The 23,066-nt window shown below is 38.0% G+C and overlaps 1 protein-coding gene across 5 annotated transcripts in view; it reads right to left on the bottom strand.

The window, feature by feature from the left end:
• The window catches only part of SLCO5A1 (solute carrier organic anion transporter family member 5A1), a 130,086-nt gene that overhangs the window by 37,451 nt on the left and 69,569 nt on the right, over nucleotides 1-23,066 (bottom strand). For 3 of the 5 annotated variants that reach the window (XM_014862662.3, XM_070481102.1, XM_070481103.1), the window contains one exon: nucleotides 20,884-21,048. The exons of the other annotated variants lie outside the window; for them this stretch is intronic. In XM_014862662.3, the coding sequence (XP_014718148.2) occupies nucleotides 20,884-21,048 (165 nt within the window). The remainder of the gene's footprint in view (nucleotides 1-20,883; nucleotides 21,049-23,066) is intronic. 5 annotated transcript variants of the gene reach the window in all.

Genomic DNA, 23,066 nt, shown 5'->3' with positions numbered 1-23,066 from the left:
AAGTGTAGCTGCATGGACTCAAAAGGCCTTCATGAAAAATGTTATTCAGTTAATTACCAAATATTAAAGCTTCTGGCAGAATTTTTCCTCTTTCCCACAATTTGAGTCAATATGTAGACCTTGCAAACAGACACAAAAATCTACCTAAGCTTAATGCGTGGCTTGAAGCACAGGAAAACCTTGAACTGAGGGAAAGGAGGACAAAATTAGGTGACCCTCACACCATCAAAAATGTTTTAGGTTCAGGAAATTTCAGCTATGCTGCTGCTATTGCTATTGTTAAGAATAACAACAATTTGCTCCCATAGTGCCCAGCGCCAACCCGTCGCAAGGACGGCCACTTTCTACTGGGTTTACTTCTCCATCTTTCCTGCCAAACCCTAAGGTTCCAGAACACAGTAGGGACTCCATCTTTATTATCTTCACACCTTTCTAGCACTTAGCAGGACCTCATAAATATATGGATGGATGGACTAATTTCGTTATTTACAATTTATTACATAAAATCTTCAAATGACTTGTTCGTTTCAGTTTTCCCTTACTCCTTGGACTAGGCTCTATCTTATTTTACAAATAGGAAATCAAGATTCCATTTGGAGCTAAAACAACTTGCTAAAAACAATTTAAAACTGACAGGCACTAAATATCTAGATTGATGCCTGAAAAATCTGTCTGTTATCAAAATTTTGAATTGAACACTATTAGTAAAGCTTACCTGCCGAGCCACTAAAGGTGACAAAGCATATAATGTCTGTAATTCTCTGACACCTCTTCTCTATCGTGAAATCACAATGCTGCAGAATGTCCCCCCATGGCTAATTACGTTCTTATGGACAGATTCTGAGAACCTTAGATGTCCTCAGGCTCTTTTCTCTAAATCCACTGACCCTTTCTGGGTAGCCCACATCCAAAGTTTCCTTTGGCTAAGTTGACAACAAATGGCTTGCAAATGTAAGGCTATGAATCAAAAAGAAATATCATTGTATGCCATGATGACTTCCAGGTTCTGCTGCTGCCTTTGGGGATGACAGCTAGGAAAGGGGGGTGAGGAGGGGTGGGCAGGAGAAGCACCGAGAAAAGAGAAGTACAATTCATTCTCATTTATTCTCCCTCTCTCTCTCCCTCTTTTTGTACACACACACACACACACACACACACACACTGAGGTTGACTATATGCCAGAGACTGTGGTAACCACTCTACATCTGGTATCTCATCTAATTCTCAAAACTGTATGAACTTCGAGTTGCTCTGACATTAGAACATGTTGCACAGTCAGCACTATCCTAGTCTCGTATCATAGTCTAATGAGAAGCACTTTTCTTTCATAGAAACTCAAAATCATGGTGCATCTTACAATTAATGGTGTCTTAGATCAGGAGGAACATAGCATTCTTTCCACATCACAGATGAGGAGACATCTCATGAGGGGTACAGCAGGGCCATGAACTCAAATTTATAGAGCTTTTCTAAAAACTATGCTTCTAATCTTAAGGTACAACATAAATGTTTTCCTATCACCCAGGGTAAATTATTTTACCCTTTTAAGCTTCTACTTTCCCTTGCAAACATTTTCGTGTAGGAAATAAATATCAATTACTATCAGAAAAGAATAAGAGAAGAGAATACTTTAAAAGTTCAAATCCTGAAGCTAGCAAAATTTAAGCGGTTCGAGAATAGCATCGTAAGTATACATTTTCACAAACTATACATAAATCCACAAAGTCTCACAAAAGCATGATATCTCTTTTTCATATATCTCAATCTCACCCTTGTGAAAAATCTCAGAAATCCCTTCACAAACAATGAACTAGGTGTATCATTAGAATTAATTCATGGTAACTTTTTTATAACTCAGTGGCTGTTTTAAGACAGAGAACAGACTTTTTTTTTTTTTTTTTTTTGCTGAGTAAGATTCACCCTGAGCTAACATCTGTGCCAATCTTACGCTGTTTTGTATATTTTGTATGTGGGTTGCCACAACAGCATGGCCACTGAGTGATGTAGGTCCTTCCTCAGGAACAGAACCCAGGCTGCTAAAGCAGAGCATGTTGAACTTAACCACTAGGCCATGGGGCTGACTCCCAGACTATTCTTTTAAATTCACAATATTTCTCAGTATAACTCAACAAAGTGTGGAACCATGTCCTGTTTGACTGGATTAGGAGAAGCAGCCCGTGTGTGTTGAACTGAACAGGCTCCACAGTGCCACTGCAGACATCCTGCTCAAGTTTTTCCCTCCATAGCTTCAGTTAGAGGACATGGTGTCAGAGGCAGACCTCACCGGCCACAGCTTCCTCTGTCAAGGACCCTGTGACGGCCATAGTGTGGCTCAGATGGGATCACTTGCAGCCAACCAACAGAGAATGCTCAGAAACTCCTAGCATGGCCTTGCTGAAATGACTAATAAAGGCTTTCAATGGTGCTCCACACTCCTGAAAACCTTAGCCTCCATGACTTCAGCATGCAGCTATCAATCTAAAGCTTATACTTAACTCCTCCTGGGACGAATGGGTCTCATTGACCCAGAATAACACTTTCATCAACTCTGCCAACACAGAGAGACCCTGTGCAGTAGGAGAGAAATCTGAGAACCCCAATCTCGGGGAGTCAAGGTCTTGGGCGCTCTGAAGGAAAGGTAATAAAAAGGTACATTCAACAGAGAAAATAACCACACTTTTCATTTCAGGTTTCTGCAAAGCTCTGACTAAAATAATACATAAGAGCAAATGCCAAGCTGTGTCATGAAAGGGACTCGAAAATCAAATCAAATTAATATTTCATCTTTTATGGCTTAGAAATCTAAAAGAGATTTCTGCATCCAGGCAATAAAACCACAGAGGGCAAAACTAACTTGAAAGGATGAAATGCAAAAATTGGAGTGTTTACTTCCGTTGTCACTGGCTCTGGGAAACTCAAGGTGAAACAGCAAAGGCTTTAAATGAATTACTGCAAAAAATAATTTGCAAAAGAGGAGTGGGAAAGGCTCTGTACAGGAGAGCTTCACGGGAGAATAATAGGATCTCATTAACTTCTTCAGTTATCAAAATAAGCGTCAAATGAGGCCCTCGGTATTAAGTTACTGTGTGTGGTTTCCGTTCATAGAGGCAAGGCCTACCGACGTGGGCCACTGCCAAACGCAAAACCCTCTTCGGGAGCCCCTTCGGGCCAGATCCATTTTCTGTCAGCAGTTTTCAACTTCTCTCCTTTCCATTGTTGTCCAAATCCGGCAGCTCTCGGAGCTCACTCATCGAGACGGTCAATGGTCATTATGCCCACAAATAGCCGAGCAGCAAAAACCTGACAAAGCCACCCTTCCCCTGGGAGAAGCCAGCAGACTTTTAAAACTCTATCTGAAAAACCTTTCAAGACAAGCTTCTACGACCTAAACTATACCTGTTAGAATGCCCTTGCCCCACAAGGACCAGGTGGAAATTTTGCTTGCTAGAAGCCATATTAATTCTGCCAAGTTAACAGGGAAGATCAGAGAAACCAGTTAATAAACATAGTCAGCTTGCCAATTTGAATGCACCGTGGTTATTTTCTTTCTGTTTTCTCTTTATTGATGGCTTCATTGGGCTATGATTCATACACGTACAATTCACCTACTTAAAGTGTACAATTCAATGTTTTTTAGTATATTCAGAGACATGCAACCATCACCACAATTATTGTTAGAACATTTTCGTCGCCCCAAAAAGAAACACGGCGCCCCTTAGCTATCACACCCATTTCCTCTCAACTCCCTCCGCCAGCCCTAGACAACCACTAGTCTACTTTCAGTCTCTACACATTTGGCTATTCTGGACATTTTATATAGCTGAATCATATACATATGGCTGGCTTCTGTCACTTAGCATAATGTTTTCAAGGTTCACCCATGCTATAGCGTGTATCAGTACTTCATTCCTATTTATGGCCAAATAATAATCCATTGCATTGGTACACCACATTTGATTTATCCATTCATCAGTTTATGGACACTTGAGCTGTTTCTGTTTTGGGCTATTATGAATAATGCTGCTATGAACATTCATGTATAGGTTCCTACGTGGACATATATTCTCATTTCTCTTTGATATATGAAACGGAATTTCCGGATCATATGCTAACTCTATGTCTGAGGAAGTGCCAAACTGTTTTCTGAAGTGCTGCACCATTTGACGTTCCTACTAGCAGTGTGTGAGCGTTCCAGTTTCTCCAGATCTTCACCAGCGCTTGTTGTTATCACAGATAATATTTGATTATAGCCATCCAAGTGGGTGTGAAGTAGTATCTCATTGTGGTTTTGATTTGCATTTCCCTGATAACTAATGAGGTCAAGCATCTTTTCATGTGGCCATTTGTATATCTTAATTGGAGAAATGTCTACTTCAGATCCTTTTGCCCATCTTTCAATTGGTTTATTTGTCTTTTTATTATTGAGATGTAAGAATTCTTTATATATTCTAGATAGATACATGTCTTTTATCAGATGTATGTTTTACAAATATTTTCTCCCATCCTGTGGGTTGTTTTTTTACTTTCTTGATGATGTCCTTTGATGTACAAAAGTTTTTAATTTTGATGAAATCCAATTTATCTATTTTTTTCTTTGGTTGCATTGTCTAATCCAAGGTCACAAAGATTTATGCCTATATTTATTTCTAGGAGTATTATAGCTTTAACTCTTACATTAAGGTCTTTGATCCATTTTGAGTTGGCTTTTATATATAGTGCGATGTAGGGGTCTAACCTCATTCTTTTGCACGTGGCCATCCAGTTGTCCCAGCACTAACTGTGGAAAAGACTATTTTCTCCTCATTGAATGGTCTTGGCATCCTTGTAGAAAATCAGTTGACCATAGATGTATGGGTTTATTTCTGGACTCTCATTTCTATTCCACTGTTTATGTCTACTTTAAGTCAGTACCGTACTGTCTTGATTACTACTGCTTTTTATTAAGTTTTGAAATCAGGAAGTCTGAGTCCTCCAACTTTTTTCTTTGTCAAGATTGTTTTGGCTATTCTGGGTACCTTGCATTTCCAAACGAATTTAGAATCAGCTTGTCAATTTCCCTGAAGAAGAAGCAAGCTGGAATTGTGATGGAGATTGTGTTGACTCTGTAGATTAATTTGGGGAGTACAGCCATCTTGACAACACTGTCTTCCAATCTATGAATATGAGAGGTCTTTCCATTTATTTACATTTTCTTTAATTTTTAAACAATGCTTTGTGGTTTTCAGAATATAAGTTTTACACTTCTGTTGTTAAATTTATTCCTAAGTATTTCATTCTTTAACATTAGTGTAAATGGAATTGTTTCCTCAATTTCATTTTTGAATTGTTTGTTGCTAGTTTATAGAAATACAATTGATTTTTGTATATTAATCTTGTATCTTACAACCTCACTGAACTCATTTGCTAGTTTTAACAATTTTTCAGTAGATTCTTTAGGATGTTTTCTATATAAGATCACATAATCTGTGAATAGAGAAAGTTTTACACTTTTCTTTCCAATCTGAATGACTTTTATTTTATTCTCTTGCCTAACTGCCCTGGCTAGAATCTCCAGTGCAATGGTGAATAGAAGTGGCAAGAGCAGACATTTTATCTTGTCTCGCTCCTGATCTTAGTGGGAAAATATCCAGTCTTCCACCATCAAGTATGATGTCAGCTGTGGGTTTTTTGTGGATGCCCTTTATTACATTGTGTTCTTAATCTTAAATCATTCAAATAGTAGTTGAGCTAAAATTAAATTTTGTGTTATTTACAAACAGGTTGTTAAGTGTAACTTTCAGAAAACTTAAAAATATATATAATTTTTAATTCATATATTTAATGTAACAGAAAACATTTATTGAGCATCTACTATGGATTGGGTCCTGTACTAGACTCTGGAGATATATAACCAATAAAACTGACATAAATTCCTGCTCACACTGAACTTAAAATCTACTGTAGGGAAAACAGACAATAAACAATAAACTAATAACTAAGCAAATCATACTGAATGTTAGAAGGTAAAAAGCGCTACAGAGAAAAATGCTCAGCCTAGTAAGGAAAACTGGGAGTTCCGGGAGAGGAGTTGCATTTTTAAATGGAGTACACTGGGTAAGGTCTCATTGGCAAGGGGCCATTTGAGCAAAAATTCAGAGTAAAGGGAGTGAGCACGCACAGGGAATAAATGATACCCCAGTTACCCACTGTTTTCATCTCTCCATTAAAGTAAGTTTACTGAGAGGCAAGATTACTAACATAACATTTTATAGCTAAAAGAAAATTTAAAAATTTATCAATCTTCCTTGCTCTCTGAATGAGTTGGCTTAAGTCAGAAAAACCGAGAACTTTAGTTTAAGTTTTGGGATGGAAGTCTTAACCAGTATGCTACATACTGCACTTTGTACCTTGAAGATGTTGTTTTGTTTCAAAAGACATGCATAATTCCACAAATTAAGTTCCTATTCTAGTCATCTAATGATCTGAGCAGTTTTGGAGGACACCAAACCTACTGTCTCTGAGAACCTAAGTTTCAGAAATCCATTAACTAATCAGCTTTATAAAAAGTAGCCATTGGGTAGAAAGCACTAGAAAAGGAACAGATGACATGCTTCTTGTGTGCCTTCCTAATGCAATGACAAGCACCACCCACAGACCCATCTCTAAACCTCTCAGCAAAACACCAACAGTCTCCTTCCCTTATTGTTCAGACCTTAACTATTCTTGATTTTGAATAATAAAATCACACATTTTCAAACAAAACTTCTCTTTGGAACACAGTATATCTTGAAAAACTAAAAGAATGAGAAAAGGCAACAAATATTTTTAATTTCACCGCAAATAACATGTGTGAACCAGCAAAGGAAAAAGTTCAGTGTAGCAGCAGTCAATGTAACATACCTCCCAACTAACAGCCATGGGCTCCTCTCACAGTGTGGCAGCCACTGGTTCACTGTCAACTCCAGATTCTACACTAGGGGGCTTCGCCAGGATCAAAGGCAGCTCTGCACCTTTTCACATTTTTATTTTCACCAAAATGAAGGATATGAAAGACACATGCCCAGTAAAGTAGTGTTTCACTCAAAGCTGGAGAGGAGTAGCCGACATCTTAGACAACTGGGCTGGCACTGAAAGCAACCATTGTAAGAGGGGGAGGTGGACAGAACGAAAAAGGAGGCAATTTAACAGGCATGACTCAAGTTTCAGCCTGTTAGAGCAAGGAAGAACTTCGTGTTTTAGTATTTACTAAAATGATTCACTATTTACTAACATTTTCAAAATTATTCCTACATCATATGAATTTGTTGGGTTTTTAATTTTCATTTGTTTGTTATCATGGAATCAGAATTTGGAAGACAGCTGTGGCAGAGATTGCTACTTACCCCTTGATGGCTACCCTTCTTTCTTCTAGAGCAGGGGTCAGCAAGCTTTTTTTATAAAGGGCCAGATAGTAAATACTTTCCACTTTGAGGGCCAGACAGCGCCTGTTACAACTATTCACCTCTGCTGTTGTAGGGCTAAAGCGATGGGCTTGTGTAAACAAATGGGTATGAGTGTGTTCCAATAAAATTTATTGACAAAAACAGGCAGCAGGCTGAATTTGGCCCAACACCTCTATTCTAAAGTAATAACTCGCCTTTTGGCCACCTGGAATACAAACTACATTTCCCAGACTCCCTTGCAACTAGAGGTGGCCAAGTGGTAAGTTCTGGCCAATGTGATGTAAGCAAAAGTTGTAACCGTCCACGCCTTTCTCTTCCCTCTCTCCCACTATCTGGCGGCTCGGGATGCAGGGATAATAACTGGACCTCTCCTTTGGACCGTGAGGACAAGAGTCCATGACGGAACAGAAACTGGAAACAGTCTGGGTGACTGTGTCACTATACCAGTCCTGTGCTGCCTATGTCCAGATTTTTTTGTGAGAAAGAAATAACCATCTATTTTGCTTACGCCTCTGTTACTCTGAGTCTCTGATATTCTCAGAAAAATGTAATCCTAAATTAATAGAGGAGCTCAGAGATCATCTCTTCAGCTTCCTTACTTTATAGATGACAAAAAAAAAAAACAAAAGAGGCTCTGAGAAGATGAGTGGCTTAACTTACAGCAGTGGCTTGTTAATGCTCGAGCAAGGCCTACACTCCAAGGCTTCTGATCCTAAAGCCAAAGCTTTTCTAGATTTACATGAGGCTAACACTCCCACAAACATATGTTTAAATTACAAAGGTTTGTGACTTTCTTTGTGTGATTTGTTTCAACAACCTAAGCCACATGTTTTCCTAGGGAAGGATGCTCAGTTTTATGCCAAAAGTGAAACGAAAAATATTTTTTATTTATAGAAACTCACTTTACTCTTTCTAATAACTTTTTCAAATTCTTTCAAATTAATTATTCATTCTCCCAAATTCTATTTGTTTCAGAAAGGGAAGTATTTCAGACTAATTTCCCACCCAAAGCAGCAGAAAACTCAAATTTCTTTCAAAGAATTTTACCTACTATTATCTTGAATCATGACGTATACACCAAGAAATAAATACTGTGATTAAAGGTGAAATGTTAGAGCAAGCTGAGTTCCACTTTAACCAAAATTTGCAGTGAAAACCTAAAATCATATGAAGGAAATAAATCTTTACAGTTGTTTCAAAGCATATTCATAGCAATTATTTAGTTGATCAATACAACAGCTCTGTGAACGGGTATTATCCGCTTATATAAGGAAACGGACTTTGGGAAAATGAAATGACAATATAATAATCATGATAAATCTGTAGAGTGCGAGTCTTAAAGCACTTGCACTGACTCATATCCCACTACAGAAGTTACTGTTTATCCCCATTTTATGGATAAGGAAGCTAAGACACGTGAATGATATCACCAAGCTAACAGAGCACAGCCAGGTCCCAAATCTGATCTCCAGGCCAGAGTTCTTTCGGGTGTGAGATGAGTAATCCACTGCCTGAATTTCCAATCCATTGTTCCTTCTAAAGCTGAAGTCTAGTCTAACTCCTACTTATTTTTTTCAATTAGTTATACTGTCCCCTAAAACAAACAAACTCAAAACTTCAATGCAAAAATGCTGAAATTTGTTAAAGTATGCATGGTATGGGTGTATGGGTTTACAGTTGCATATAAATGTGCATACGGTGCAGGTAAATGTGTATATATATATATACGTATTGTGTGTATGCATTCACATGTATGTATGTGTCTATATGCACATGTGTGTATCTGTATGTATGTGATCAATGAATTTGGCTGATACAGAGATGAGGCAGATGATGACCAGTCTTGATCCATAATTTAGCCACAGTATATGAGACTATATTAAATATATACTCTTTGGCAAATTATTAACATTTGAAGTTTAATCATTCCAATACAATAGGAAATGATAAATGCCATTCATGGAAGAACCTACTTATTAGGTTGACGACAACACAAAAAGTACAGCACAAGACCAGAGCTTGATCTTCAGCCATGTTGAAGCATTTATAAAGATATATTTCTTTTGCATGACATTAAAACTAATTTTTTGTTCTACCTACAAGGTAGTTTTCATTAATAGGTTTAATGTTCCATATGACAAATGTTTAAATACAAATTAAACATTATTTCTGAAGTATTTCTGAGAGTCAATATTTTATTCACTTATTCCTTACATCCTTCAAAAAAAAAAACAGATTTGAGATGAGAGGTTGATATTTTAAAAAACACATGAACAGGATTATGAACCATTAGAAAAGGTAACCAAGAAGAATTGTATAACCTCTTTCTTTGATGTTTCCTCCCCTAAAAATGGGATAAGTGCTCATTTGTTTAGGAAGATTTTTAGAAACAGCAGCATATTATACCAAGTGACTAAAAAAATCACAGTATATGAGTATCTATTCAATTATGGAACTCCATTAAATAATAATCTCATTGAAACTAACAGGATTGCAGCAGTCTTTCTTTAAAAAAAATAATTCCCACGTTTTCTAGTAATTACCGGTTGATCAAAAACTTCCTCCACTAGGGACTCAAAGCTCTCCATAACATGAAACTTTTCCACACTCTTCCTTCTATTTTCATTCCCCTATTAAAACTATTTTATTCATCTTCATATATACGATAATGCCCATCAGAGTAGTTTGCTAAATGGCAGGCACTCAATAATTACTCAATGAATTCTGGGAATGGACATAGGATCCCTGGGTTATGACCCTAAGACAGGCTGGGAGCACATCCCATAAAGCCAAATTCTCCACAGGGCAGATATTTTATATTAACACAAATTTCCTACTGGCATCTGTTCCGAGATTCTTGAGAATCTGATCTAAAGATAAATAAGATGTATTATTAGCTATCAGCACCGAAAACACACCTGAGGCTTCTACAGTGCCTACAGCGATTTGTAAAGTTGTTTTCTTAAATATTTTGACATTCTCCCTAAAATCTTCAATGAATGTGCAGAATACTTTGCTCAACAAAGTCAATGCCAACAACTCTGTTCAAATAAACAAAAGTTTTGGGTACAAATTGACAGTTTGCTGATATATATATTGTAACTACAACTACCAATCCATTGATTACATGAATCACTCTCTCTGAGAGCAACGCTGAAATAGGAACAAAGAAAAACTTGTAATATCATGAATATAGGTGTTCTATTGGAAACCCTTACCAAAGGATATGACATTTACACAGCTGTCCCACTCTTCTTCATTACTGAATGATTCCACCAAGCTCAATCACATTTCCAAAAGAGTTTAGTGTTTATGTAGAATATATTTCAAACAAATTCAAGAAAGATGTTACAAAATAATATAGAACTACTCTATGTTAAATAAGCATACATAAATTATCCTTTGCATAGGTAAGAGAAGGATGCCCCTATTATATTTCTAAATACCCATTTTAATCTAAAAACCAACATAAATTATATTCATCTTTATGGCAAATAGAGATATAAGAAAAATGTAGTACAATGACTTGAAAAAATTAAGTATGAGCCTGACATCTAATCAGTCTAACAGTAACAAATCCATAACCCCCTGTGCTCCTTCAGGCCCATGGAAAGATCCTGACAGGAAGTTGAGTCTGGCAGCAAAGCAAATCTCCTGTGGTCCATCATGAGATGGCTCAAGTTACAAAAGGATGTTACTTCAACTTCTAATAATGTCTAATGTCTAAGCACATGTTTCATTATTTAGTTGAAAAAGAGTAAGGTATTTCCTGCCTGTGTGGTAATAACCATTTCCCGGCCATACTTAAGGGCCAAGATATTCATTAGTTCCGGATGTGACTTTTACGAGTTAACGGAAGGCATCTCTGAGGAAGGGAGAGATGGCGGCATGAGCCAGGAGTCAGAACAACTTGTCTGTAGCTCCAGGATGCCACCACTTGTGAGGTCATGAATCCTTCAATTAGAGCGCATACCTTTATTTTTCTCTCTCTAAAACTGGGATGATATTATACTCCACCACCTCCTTCCCTCCCTTCTTCATCCCCTTCAATAACAATCTGATTCTCCCATCCTATTAAACAGAGCGGAAAGTCTCTCCAAAGAAATCAAAAAGTGTAGCAATTCAACCATAGTTCCATCACATGTACCAAAGGAGAAAAAGAATATACATATATAATTTAAACTGCCAGGAAAAGGTATTACATATATCAAAGGAAAATGGTGAGACATTGATTAACTTGAATGCCTAGAAAAAGAAGTTGCTCACAAAAATCAGAGGATTTTGTGGGGTGGTGGGGGGGATGGTGGGATGTTTGTTAGTTGCTCCTTGGTGAAAGGTCATCTAATTCAATCCCTCATTCTAAAGAAGAGACTGAGGGCCAGAGAGATAAATGTTTACATTCATTCATTCATCCAGTCTATTGGGTATATCTTGGATGCTGATTTAACCAAGGACACGATGCACTTAGCAGCAGAGATGCTCTCACGTCCACTCCTGACACTGTTCTTTCCCCAGGGTTTTCAGTCCATTTGGAAAGCTCCCTAATCTTTCTCAACTCAACTTTTATACAAAAGTGAATCCTGCTCTGTGAATAAAATACAGTATTTTTGATGACTAAGCCTCTCAAGGGACCTCTAGGCCATTCTGAATATCAATAATCATCAAGGGGCAGTGAAAGCAGGTGTAGAAACCTGGAGAAAACTGGGCTGAATGTCCTCTGAGCCCAGAAAACCCCTTCTAAGTGATGTTTGTTTTTATTTTTCTGTGTGTGTGTGTCTATGTAACATGGACCTCTATTCTGGATCTCCGGGTGTGCAGCTCACAAACCCTGCTCTCTGCCCCTCAGTTTTATCCACTCTACCCTGGAGAGGGTAGGACCTCCACTGCAGCCGTGCAGCGAGCACTGTAAGTGATGCACAGAAAGCCCCTGTCTGACCCCGCGCCTAGCTGAGAGCTGAGAGCGGAAGCCTACCAAAGGTCACTGTTTCCCCATCGTGGCACAGACTCCTACTGCAGGAAGGACTCCGCTTTGATTTGGATTCCCAAAAGCTATAGAGATTTTTCAAAGTGCTTTCATAAACATTCTCTCTTTTGATCTTTATAACAGTCTCAGGATAAATGCTAAATCTTGGGGGCAGGGGTGAGGACTGAGTATTATATGACAAATATATTCATGAGCTCTCAGTCCCCCTCCCCTCTCTGGAATCAGCTTCTCTGCCGGGACGAAGGCAAATTGAAAGCTGGACAATTAAACTAAATAGTTAAAAAGAAGTAAGTATATTAGACAAATGGGTTATTTAGCAGAAATGACTTATACAGATCAATGTATACGTCATTCTAGCAAAAGAGTGGAAATAACCCAAAGTCCTCCAACAGGGGGCACCAAATAGACGATGACACTTCCACACGATAGAGGACTGTATGGCTGTGAAAGAAATGAGCAAGGCCTCTGATACCTCTGTAGCACAGAACAGAGTGCAGAGTACGCTAAGTTTGGGGTAAGAAAGGGGAAAAATACTAATATAAAATTCTCATGTATATAGTGCACACATAACGCACATATTTACTTACACACTCAAAGAGAAACCAAAGAGGGATAAACTAATAAAAACACTACCTATAGAGGGAGGGAGAGAATTAAAGGAAATCAGGATGGAAGCAAGGTGCCTCTGAATGCCCTTCGTTTTATGGTTTTGACTTTCAAATCATATAACTGTTTTACAGAATTTAGGAAACAAATTTAACTAAAAAATATAAAAATAAAGTAATCCCTAAAAACTGAAAACAAATGAAAGCAAATAAACTCTGCAGCATATCAGGTTGCTGGCATAACCAAACAGAGCAGAATTATCTCGAATAACTTTAGGTCACAGTATTTAGCACATCCATAAAAGCCTACGGACAAAAAGAACCAGAAAGAAGTCTAAAACTTCATTTTGTATTTCGTAGTAATAATACCGAGAATTGGTTTGAAAATATTAGATATTGATACACACACATATATATACACACTTGGAAAAAGTAATTGCGTTAATGTCATTAGGAAAAAATATTTTCAGCATTAGCGTACAGAGACACAATATAATATCAAAGAAGTTAAGATATAACCTGTAATCTTAAATTTGAAGTGGACCTATCAGTATGACCTTATGATTTGTTTCTCTCTATTAACAAAAGGTCTGGAAACAACAACAACTTGTAGCAATGAGCATCCCTGGTATTTGAATGGTGATCTCCAAATATCACTTTCTTCTAAAAAGAACCAGGGCTCCTTGGAGAAATATGACTGATCCCCAGTCTAGGGCAGGAAGGATAAGATAAGCAAGTCATCTTTGGCCATGCCGGAAACCACAAAGACTACTGAGGTGTGTCAATGGATAGAGGTGCTAACTGGAGGGGGCCCCCAGTGGCCAAAGATGGGACAATTGGAGGATGGAAAAGAATAATGACTGCAATGGATTAAAGCACATCAAACATATAAAAAAGCCATGAGTTCATAATAATATTTTCTTTAATTTATTGGTCACTATACGAATTTGCTAGAATATGAATTTTTACTCTGAAAAGTGGCAAAGACAGAGAAAAAAATCACTAAAGAAATAATGGTCATTTGGAGAGCTGGCCAAAGAGGAAGTGGTCATTTGATGAGTTGATTTGGAGAAAGAGTGCTTCGTGATGCACTGCGGTACGAACGTCCCTCCGGCACCTCCTGGCTGTCTCCTGACCCAGAAGGTTTCTGCTACTGTCCTCTTGTGATGGAGAGAAAAACGCAGCTATGCGCTGCTTAACGATGGGGATCATTCTAAAAAATGTCGTTGACCAAGGTGTTGTTACGCGGTGCACGACTGTAGACCCTTCTTACGATTTCATTCAAATATGTTACTTCTCTTATCAGGAGGGATTTAACCAAATGCCTTCGAATTCCACCCTAAATTAGACTAATACAAAGTTTGTTTTAAATCAGAAAACCTAACGAAACTTTTTAATGGGGATTTAAATTTAACTCAGTCTCACAGTAACTAATTTTTATTGAGCATCTGCTATACACCAAATGCTTTAAGATGTAATTATCTCATTTAGTTTTTTTCAGCAGCCCTGGGATATGATCACTTACATTTTACAAACAAGAAAGTGAGACAGAGTGGTTAAGTGACTTGGCTAAAATCACACATTTAGTTAAGTGACAGATCTGGAATTCAAAGAGAGGTCTGTGTACTACGTCAGGCTGCCCATGGCAAAGAAAAATACATAATGTTGATGCTGGACATGGCCAAAGTGTGTGGTAATATATTACTAAAAATAACACAGTGATGAATTGGTTATTAAGTACTCCCTGGGTAGGAATATAATATAATTCTATGAGAGTGTAAGAATAAACGGTCATTTAGTATGTGTGGCCTTGAGAAAATTATTTTATCTAAGGTCTTGGAGGAAGAAGAAATCATACAGTTCACTCTAGTCCAATTTATTGTTCTCTAGATTAGAAAACAGACCTGGAGTAGCTCTTTGGGGAACTTCAGCCGGCCTGGAACCAACCCGAGCCGTCCTGCTGAATTAAGAAAGTGTATGTGGGGCTGGCCCAGTGGCGCAGCAGTTCAGTGTGCACGTTCCGCTGTGGCGGTCTGGGGCTCACGGGTTCGGATCCCGGCTGCGGACATGGCACTGCTTAGCAAGCCATGCTGTGGCAGGCATCCCACATATAAAGTAGAGGAAGATGGGCACGGATGTTAGCTCAGGGCCAGTCTTCCTCAGTGAAAAGAGGAGGATTGGCGGCAGTTAGCTCAGGGCTAATCTTCCTCAAAAAAAAAAAACAAAGTGTATATGCAGGGCACTGACTCATTGTCAAGGCACGAAACACACTGATTAATATTGCTGCTTTGTGCCCATGGATCTGAGGAGTTTGGGGATGGTTTGTACCAGCTTGTCAGCGTTGTCTATTGATGAAAATGAGCAAGACGATTTGTACCTGCCCTCGCTAAGAGCCCCCCGGAGAGTTCTGGTGTTGAGGCTGGTTACAGAGCAGGAAACTATGTGACCAGCAAATACAGAAAATATAAAAAATTGTTTTTTCTGCTTTTTTCTCCCCAAAGCCCCCTGGTACATAGTTGTATATTTTAGTTGTGGGTCCTTCTAGTTGTGGCATGTGGGACTCCGCCTCAACGTGGCCTGACGAGCAGTGCCATGTCCGCGCCCCGGATCCGAACCGGCAAAACCCTGGGAGACCTAAGGGGAGCGCTCGAACTTAACCACTCGGCCACGGGGCCAGCTCCTAAAAAATATTTTAAAATATAAAAAGTATTATAAAAGTATAAAAAAACCCAGCCAAGACTCCAGTTTGGACTGCTTCCTTGGCGTTCCACACACATCAGTAGTGTCTGATAGAAGAGAGAAAGTGGGTCCTGTTACATCCTTCAGAGACAGACTGTGGCTGCAAAGTCCATTCTTCCTTTAATGCTGTTGTCATATGATATCCGTGTGCAAACACTGACATTTGGGTCCTCTGAGTCTTCTTAAGCAATTAACCCCAGTGCCACCATTAGTGCATTGGCTAAAAACCTGCCTCATGGTAGGCACTCAACTGTCTTATATTAATTGGCTAATGAACAAATAAAAAGAATCTGAGTATGATAACCTATCTACCATAACCTTCTGCAAAAGTTCTAATTAGCATTGGAGAAAAACAAACTCAATTCTGTATGATAAAGACCTCTCTGCCCAAAAGACAAAGAGCCTATAAGTGTCACTCTCAGTTCCTAATAGCCTCTACTCATCTCACGATTGTTGAAAAGCACAGAAGTGAGACTAGTAGCTGATTCAGGATGTTGGTTTGCTTCCACTTCTCTCCCAGAGCACATGGTATTTGAGTGTGGTGTCTGCACAGGTCTCACAGGGTCAAATGTCATCGCCTGACCTTGGAAATGGGCAGTGACGCTAAGTACATCCATACCTAATGTGGTACATTTGCATTTAAAAGTTTAATTTCAATGTTAAAAAAAAATTCTTTGTATACATTTATAAAATTAGTACAAAAATGGATTTTAAAAACTACTCTTATAAAATTAAAGAGCTGGTATAGAAAAGCTGTTAACGCCCTCAGAAGAACGAAACAAATCAATGCACATTCCAGCCTCCCTTGTGTCTAAAGATGCAATGATTCCCAAAGGCTCCCATCAGAGTCCAGTGACACTGCCTTGACTCCCACGGACAAGAACCCAAATCAGTGGCTGAAGATGGATGGCGAATATTTGGTTAACAGACAACAATAAAAATTACAGCATTTTTTTTTTAAAAATCACATCCCAACCTAACCCCTTACCACAGAATTGAGTATCTTCATTATTCTCCAGGGACAAACAAAATGGAATTTTCCAAGGCTATTTGGAATTTCCCTTGTAAAGACAAACCAATGTCTAACTCGTTATAATTCTGCACACCAAATGGCAGGGTGAGGGGCAAGCACAGTGATGCTGAGAGAACAGAGAACTCTGAAAAGGGCTCTCGTTGACCATGCTCAGTGGCCAAGGCTGCGGCAGAGTGGGTGGAAGAAGAATCTTAGGCAGAATCTTGTTCCTCTGGAAATGTTTTTTTAAAAAGCAAAAACTGACTGGAAATGATGGCAATATATGTTAATATAATATGTTAATATGCTTATTATAATATTTATAATAACATATAAATATAATAAATATATTTATAATAATATAATATTTCAATAAAAATCACATATGGATATTTACATCCTACAAGACTCTAGCCCCTTGGCTTTCACTCACTGTTTGCAGGTCTCTAGGCAAGTTAGTTAAACCTCTCTAGACGTTTGTTTCCTTATCTGGAAAATGGGCTTGATCAGTAACACCTCCTGCCTAGGCATTAGGTACATGGGTTAAACAGTGTTGTCCACATGAAAATGCTAAGATACTGCCTGCACTTAATAAACACTCAACAAACGTCAGCAGTTGCTTTATTATTGTCATCATTATTGTTACAGAAGGTTTCATTCTCAGGTAAGGTGCTATTGTCATCATAAATAATAATTTTCTTTCCCATAATATATGACTAAGTTATATTTTTCATTTTATATCGTTGTACCTATTTGAAGCCAGGCGAGCTTCAGAACAAAGAACTACTCACTGCTTCATTTGATCCTCTCATAAACACACACACACACAGAGACAGGGGAGATACGATTCTCATTTTACAGATAAACTTCCGTTGTACTTGAAGTTCAAGGAGGTAAGTGACCTGCCCAAAGTCACACAGCTAGTAACCAGGTGCAGCAGGGTTCAAGGCCAGAATCTATCTACCTCCTCCTTCAGGGTTCTTCCCATCATTTCATGCTTTTCCAAAATATCAACTTCATAATGTTTAATTTCAGTCAGGAAATGTGACCCTAAATGGCTTAGCAGAAGGACCATGAACCAGAAGAGTGTAATGTGAACACAGATCCACTGGTGTGCAGATGCAAACACCGGAGGAATGAGGTGGCATTGACCAAGGTGTTTCAATGATGCCCTCATCAGACACTGGTGTCACCACCTCCTCCCAGGGCACAGGTGCCCCCAGTGTGATTACAGTATCAGCCAAGTGGCACTGAAGGTCCCAGCCCCGTAAATACCAGAAAGCATTCATCTCCCCTCCTCTGCTCGCCTTTAGAACCCCCTCGATTTCTGTCCCAGGAAACAAGCTACTCTTTTTCCCGCCAGAACAAGCCTTATCCTTCCCTTCTCTTTGCCTTTGCTCAAGCTAGTCCTCCGGAGGGAATAAACGCCTTTCCTCCAAACTCAAGTGGTCAAGTTCTACTTTCCCTCAAAAGCCTGGGTAAAAGCAATTTCCTTCAGGAAACACAATTCAAACACACTCCTCCCCCAGCCAGAATCATCTCTGCAACCCACATCTCCTGTTACTTTATTTCAACGGCTTTTTCTAAACTTATTTTGTAAGCTTTCTCTCTCCTCTCGGATCTGTAAGCAACCTGGGGTCCTGGTCTGAGTCTTCATATTTCCCCAACCACACGGCGGCCTAGCTGGCGCTCAATGACTGGGAGAGTGAGCCTGAGAAGAGGGCCATGTTCTGACACACGTATGAGCTTCATCTCTATCATATAACACAAGCAGATGGCTATGGAGGGTAAAGGTATTCATCCAAATAATTTTTTAAACGAAAAAAGCACTTTAGTACAGAAATTAAAACTATTTTTAAATTCTTGTTCAGATACACTTCTTAATTCTCCATGTCACTTATACACATGGAAAGGGATTTAGAGAACAAAAGATTAAATTAAATAAGTCCTTAAAAAATACAAATCTCTGCTCAGAGAGTAAGAAGGATTCAACGGATACGAATTCAAAAAATCAAGGTGAGTTTTAAAAGGAATTACCACCCTTGTTTAATCTTACTGCAATATGACAGGTCACCCTCTACTTTTGATCCAGCTGAATATCTCTTGACTATTATTATTTGTTATCTTTCTGGAAAGGAAGGAAAAAGTATGTGAACTGGGAATAAAAAGGCTTTTATCAGAACACAGGAAACTATCAAACATTGTATAAATTGCACTGGCAATGATTTAAAAAAAAATGGTGATGACAAAATCAGAATGGAATTGGAACTTTGTGATATTTCTTCTTTAATCCTGATGTCGGAACATGGGATGAAAAAATTCCGTGAGTTATCTTTATTCAACCCTGTGCCCTCTTTGCCATGGGGCCACATTCAGTGACTCTTGCCTTGACCGCACCACTGTGGAACGCTGCAGCCACACCCCCCAGGTCCAGCTGAACCGGTTACTCCATTTTTCCACAAGGAATTAAGAGATAGCCTTGGTCAAAATGCACTCACTATGCATCAATTCCTATCTCGCTCAGCACTGTACCTCTGCCCCAGGAATCCCAGGGGTCAAAATGGCGCATCTGGAGGGGAATGGGACCATCCAGACACCTCTGCTCCCTAGTCTGGCTGGAACAGGAACACACAGGATGGACTAGCAGTGTTTCCCAATGTGAGTTCTGGGGAACACTGTTTATGAAAAAGATGCCTTTTAAAAAGTCAGATTTCATGGTCAAATAAATTTGGGAAAATCTTCCTCTGGGAGTTCCACAATGCACATCGGCATCTTAAAGGTTATGAAAAGTCTTGCAGCAAAAAACTCTACAATACTTTAACTCAGCACGTCTCAGATTTATTTGACTATGAAGCTTCTTTCCAATAACACCTTTTAATATTGAAACTTAGTTTGGGAAATGCTTGAGATGAGTCTACGATATAACAGCTATGAGGCTTCAAATCTAGCTACAAGACAACTCTTGGTTTCCCTGTCCAAGAATCGTTGCTCAAGAAAAGGTCAGTGTAAGAATTAAACTAGAAATGGAATGTTCAGATTTTCTGACAACCAAACTGTACAGTAATCCGTAAATTTTACCTTAATATAAGGAAAACATATATTTTTGAAAACCAAGAGACAGAAAAACATATTTTTAGGTCACAATTACGATGGTCCACAACAGTATACTCTTTATAAAAATATTTGTTATCATGGACCCTCAACCCAATTCTGTATGTCTTTTTATGTGTAAAGTAAAATAGAGAACAAAGCGTGCCCCAAAAATTTCAAGTCAACTTTTCTTTCTATGATAATATAATTTTGCCTGTTAATTTTCAGATAAGTCAAGCTTGCTGAGTTTGAATATAGACGTGGAGGAGAAGGTGGGAGCCAAAGTCATGGGAGAAGTTATCATAATTCTCCACTTAATTGTTTAAATATATTTTATTAATAAGTTTCGCCTTAGGTAGATATAGTCATTTGACCATCTTCGAAACCACTAAGGAGATATCCAGAATATTATATAATATACTAAACATTCTCCTAATATCTGATGACTAATGTTCCCACATTTCTAGGCATTCAATTTATCATGAAAAAAGATTTGAGCACTAAGTACTATGGTACATGTATCAAAGTATCTTAAAAATCAGTTTGCCCAGACATAAAACATCTTCTAAAACAAATTCATAGATTTCCTTTCGAACCTCAAGCATCTCCAATAATTTGATCAAAATCTGTTCACATTTATGAAGGGGAAATCCCGATACCATGGAACTGATCTATATTTCAGATTATCATTTTTTGAAATTTAACACTTTGACTCATGCCAACTCATAAAAAGATTTATTCAGATTTAAATATGAATACCATGGACTATTTCACTCTTTCAACTGAAAACCATCAAAACATAAATATGCAAAGTTCTCCCTTTCCAAAACACAGTGGGTAGAAATGTCACACAGTAACACACTCTGAATCAAAGAGAAAACAAGGACTTCCTCCTCCTAAAACCCAGGCGGGAGGCGGCTGTTAATGAATTAACACTTGGATGTTCGAAGGAACTTTCTCTTCACTCATTGCATTTTAGTCTAGCGGTCACACATACTCATGTTTTCACGGAGCTCTGAGGCAGTGCCTTACCAGTGTAGATGCTGGCATTGGAAGCTGGAATACCAAACTGTGACTCGATGAACTTGGGAATGAAGGTAATGAAAGCAGTTACAATGGCACTCTCAGCTGTGTATGACAAACTCACAAAAAGGAATGTCAGGTTGCTTAAGATTCTGACAGCTGCTCTTGGTAGGTCTACAAAATGACAAAAATGACAAATGAATGTTAAAAACAAGGGATGGAAAATAAATAAAACGGAATTGTTTTTGAAATGAACTGGAAATAGCCATTCAGCAATATTTGAGGATATTGAATAGAGAATAAAAATAGAAAAACCTGATGACTGATTAGAAACCATCCCCCCCTTATTAAACAGATTTTGGGGGTTTCTTTAAATTAAATTTTCAATGAGGATAAGGACATTTAATAAAGTATCTAAAACATACCCATATATAAATATCCTTACAAGAAATACCCAACCTATGACTCTGGTTTCAAAAACTGCTTAAAATAAATCATTTGCATTTTTATTGATTAAAACAACGCCTTGCTTGTTAAGACCTCAAAGTCTACTAAATGTCTAAAGTACCTGCAATACTGTTCTAAATTACACTTTCCATGTCACCCAACTAGCACTTCCGAGTTGTCATCTCCCCAGCCCAGCATTCTAGATGCCCACAGCAGAGGAAGTGGTCCATGATGCTGGACATCTCATCTTCCAGCCTCAGTATGAAACAGGAAATTATCACAGCTAAAAGGGCTTAAGGGCCGAGGCCACCACGTCAGACACTCCCAGGTACTTTGGAGGAGAGCCCAGAAATGGGGGCTGAGTATCTGCCCTCTGCCTCTCAAGGAAAAGAGAAGTCTCACCCTTGAGTCTAGGCATTTATTTCACAGAATTTGCCATGTAGGTGCAAGTATTTTCATTGCAGCATTGTGTATAATAGCAAAATTTGGGAGGAAAAACCTAAATGTCCATCAATGGGAAAAGTTCAAATTATGGCACAGCCATATAATGAAATACTTTGCAGGAGTTAGAACAGAAATGGAGCTACCTGTACTGGCATAAAAGGAACTCCAAGAAATACTTTTATTAATGAATGAAGTGAATCTCTGCAGAAATATACATATGCGTGCATATACATCTGTGGAAACATGTAATATTATATGTTCTATATTATACATAATACTTAAGTAAAGAGCAAACAAAGCAAAAAACGTATTTATACAGTCCAATGTATACTTCCAAATACATGTAACACCAAGAAATTCTGTGAATGGGAGTAAGATTGGTAAAGAGACGAATAAAAGGAGATTCTTGTGTATATATTTTTGCATGTTTATACTATGAATTAATTCACATTCACGTAATCTTTATATATCTTCAATGGAAAAGCTAAGCTGCGTTATTTTTGACATGTACTGTCATCTCAGTTTTCAGAACAGTTATCTCCTTACTCGGCAACATAATAAAATCATTTCATAAAAATTAAGCAACAACTGTTATTAAAGCGATAATTCATAGCCTTTTTACAGGAATTTAAAACTTAGGAAGTCAAGACTATTCACTATTATCATTTTAAAGTGTAAATTAATTTTAATGTTCTGTATCTTAACTTAATTGTTTAAAGTTTAAATTAACATTTTAAAAGAAAATTAAGATGCATACTTTTTTTTAACATGGATAAACACACCAGAAACAAATTTAATCAAAGTACTTCATAAAATTACCCGATATTTTCTTATAAACATTGTAAATCAAAATGTCATACCCAAAATTTAAAAATTTAGAAAGTTAAGGTTTCTTATCAACATTTAAAGATTCAAATTAAGTTTAGCTGGTATATTAAAAGCCAATGTGTTGAATCTAAAACATCCGGGAAAAATATACAATTTTTTTATTCAAGAAGATAACATATGTATCACATGAATATTTTAAAAGATACTAGTTATATAAAACTGGTTTTTCTTTTATACCCATTTGGAATGGTAAAACAGCCTTCTAATTTCAAAGGCAACTAAAAATATATGCGATGTTTCCCTCCTCGCTTTCATTTAAAAAAAAAAAAATTCTGCTGTTTTTTAAGAATTCAGCAAAAGTTCAGACTTTCACCAACTTTAAGATAGCTCCTTTCTTTCTTCTTCCCTCCTCCTTCCCCTTTGTTGGGGCTAAACTTTCAGCCTACAAGCCCTGCAGGAGTGGGGGCCAGGTA

Source organism: Equus asinus, chromosome 12, assembly GCF_041296235.1.
Source record: "Equus asinus isolate D_3611 breed Donkey chromosome 12, EquAss-T2T_v2, whole genome shotgun sequence".
NCBI classification, from domain to species: domain Eukaryota; kingdom Metazoa; phylum Chordata; class Mammalia; order Perissodactyla; family Equidae; genus Equus; species Equus asinus.
Note: the sequence above shows the minus strand (reverse complement) of the source record. Positions and strands in the feature narration are given on the sequence as shown.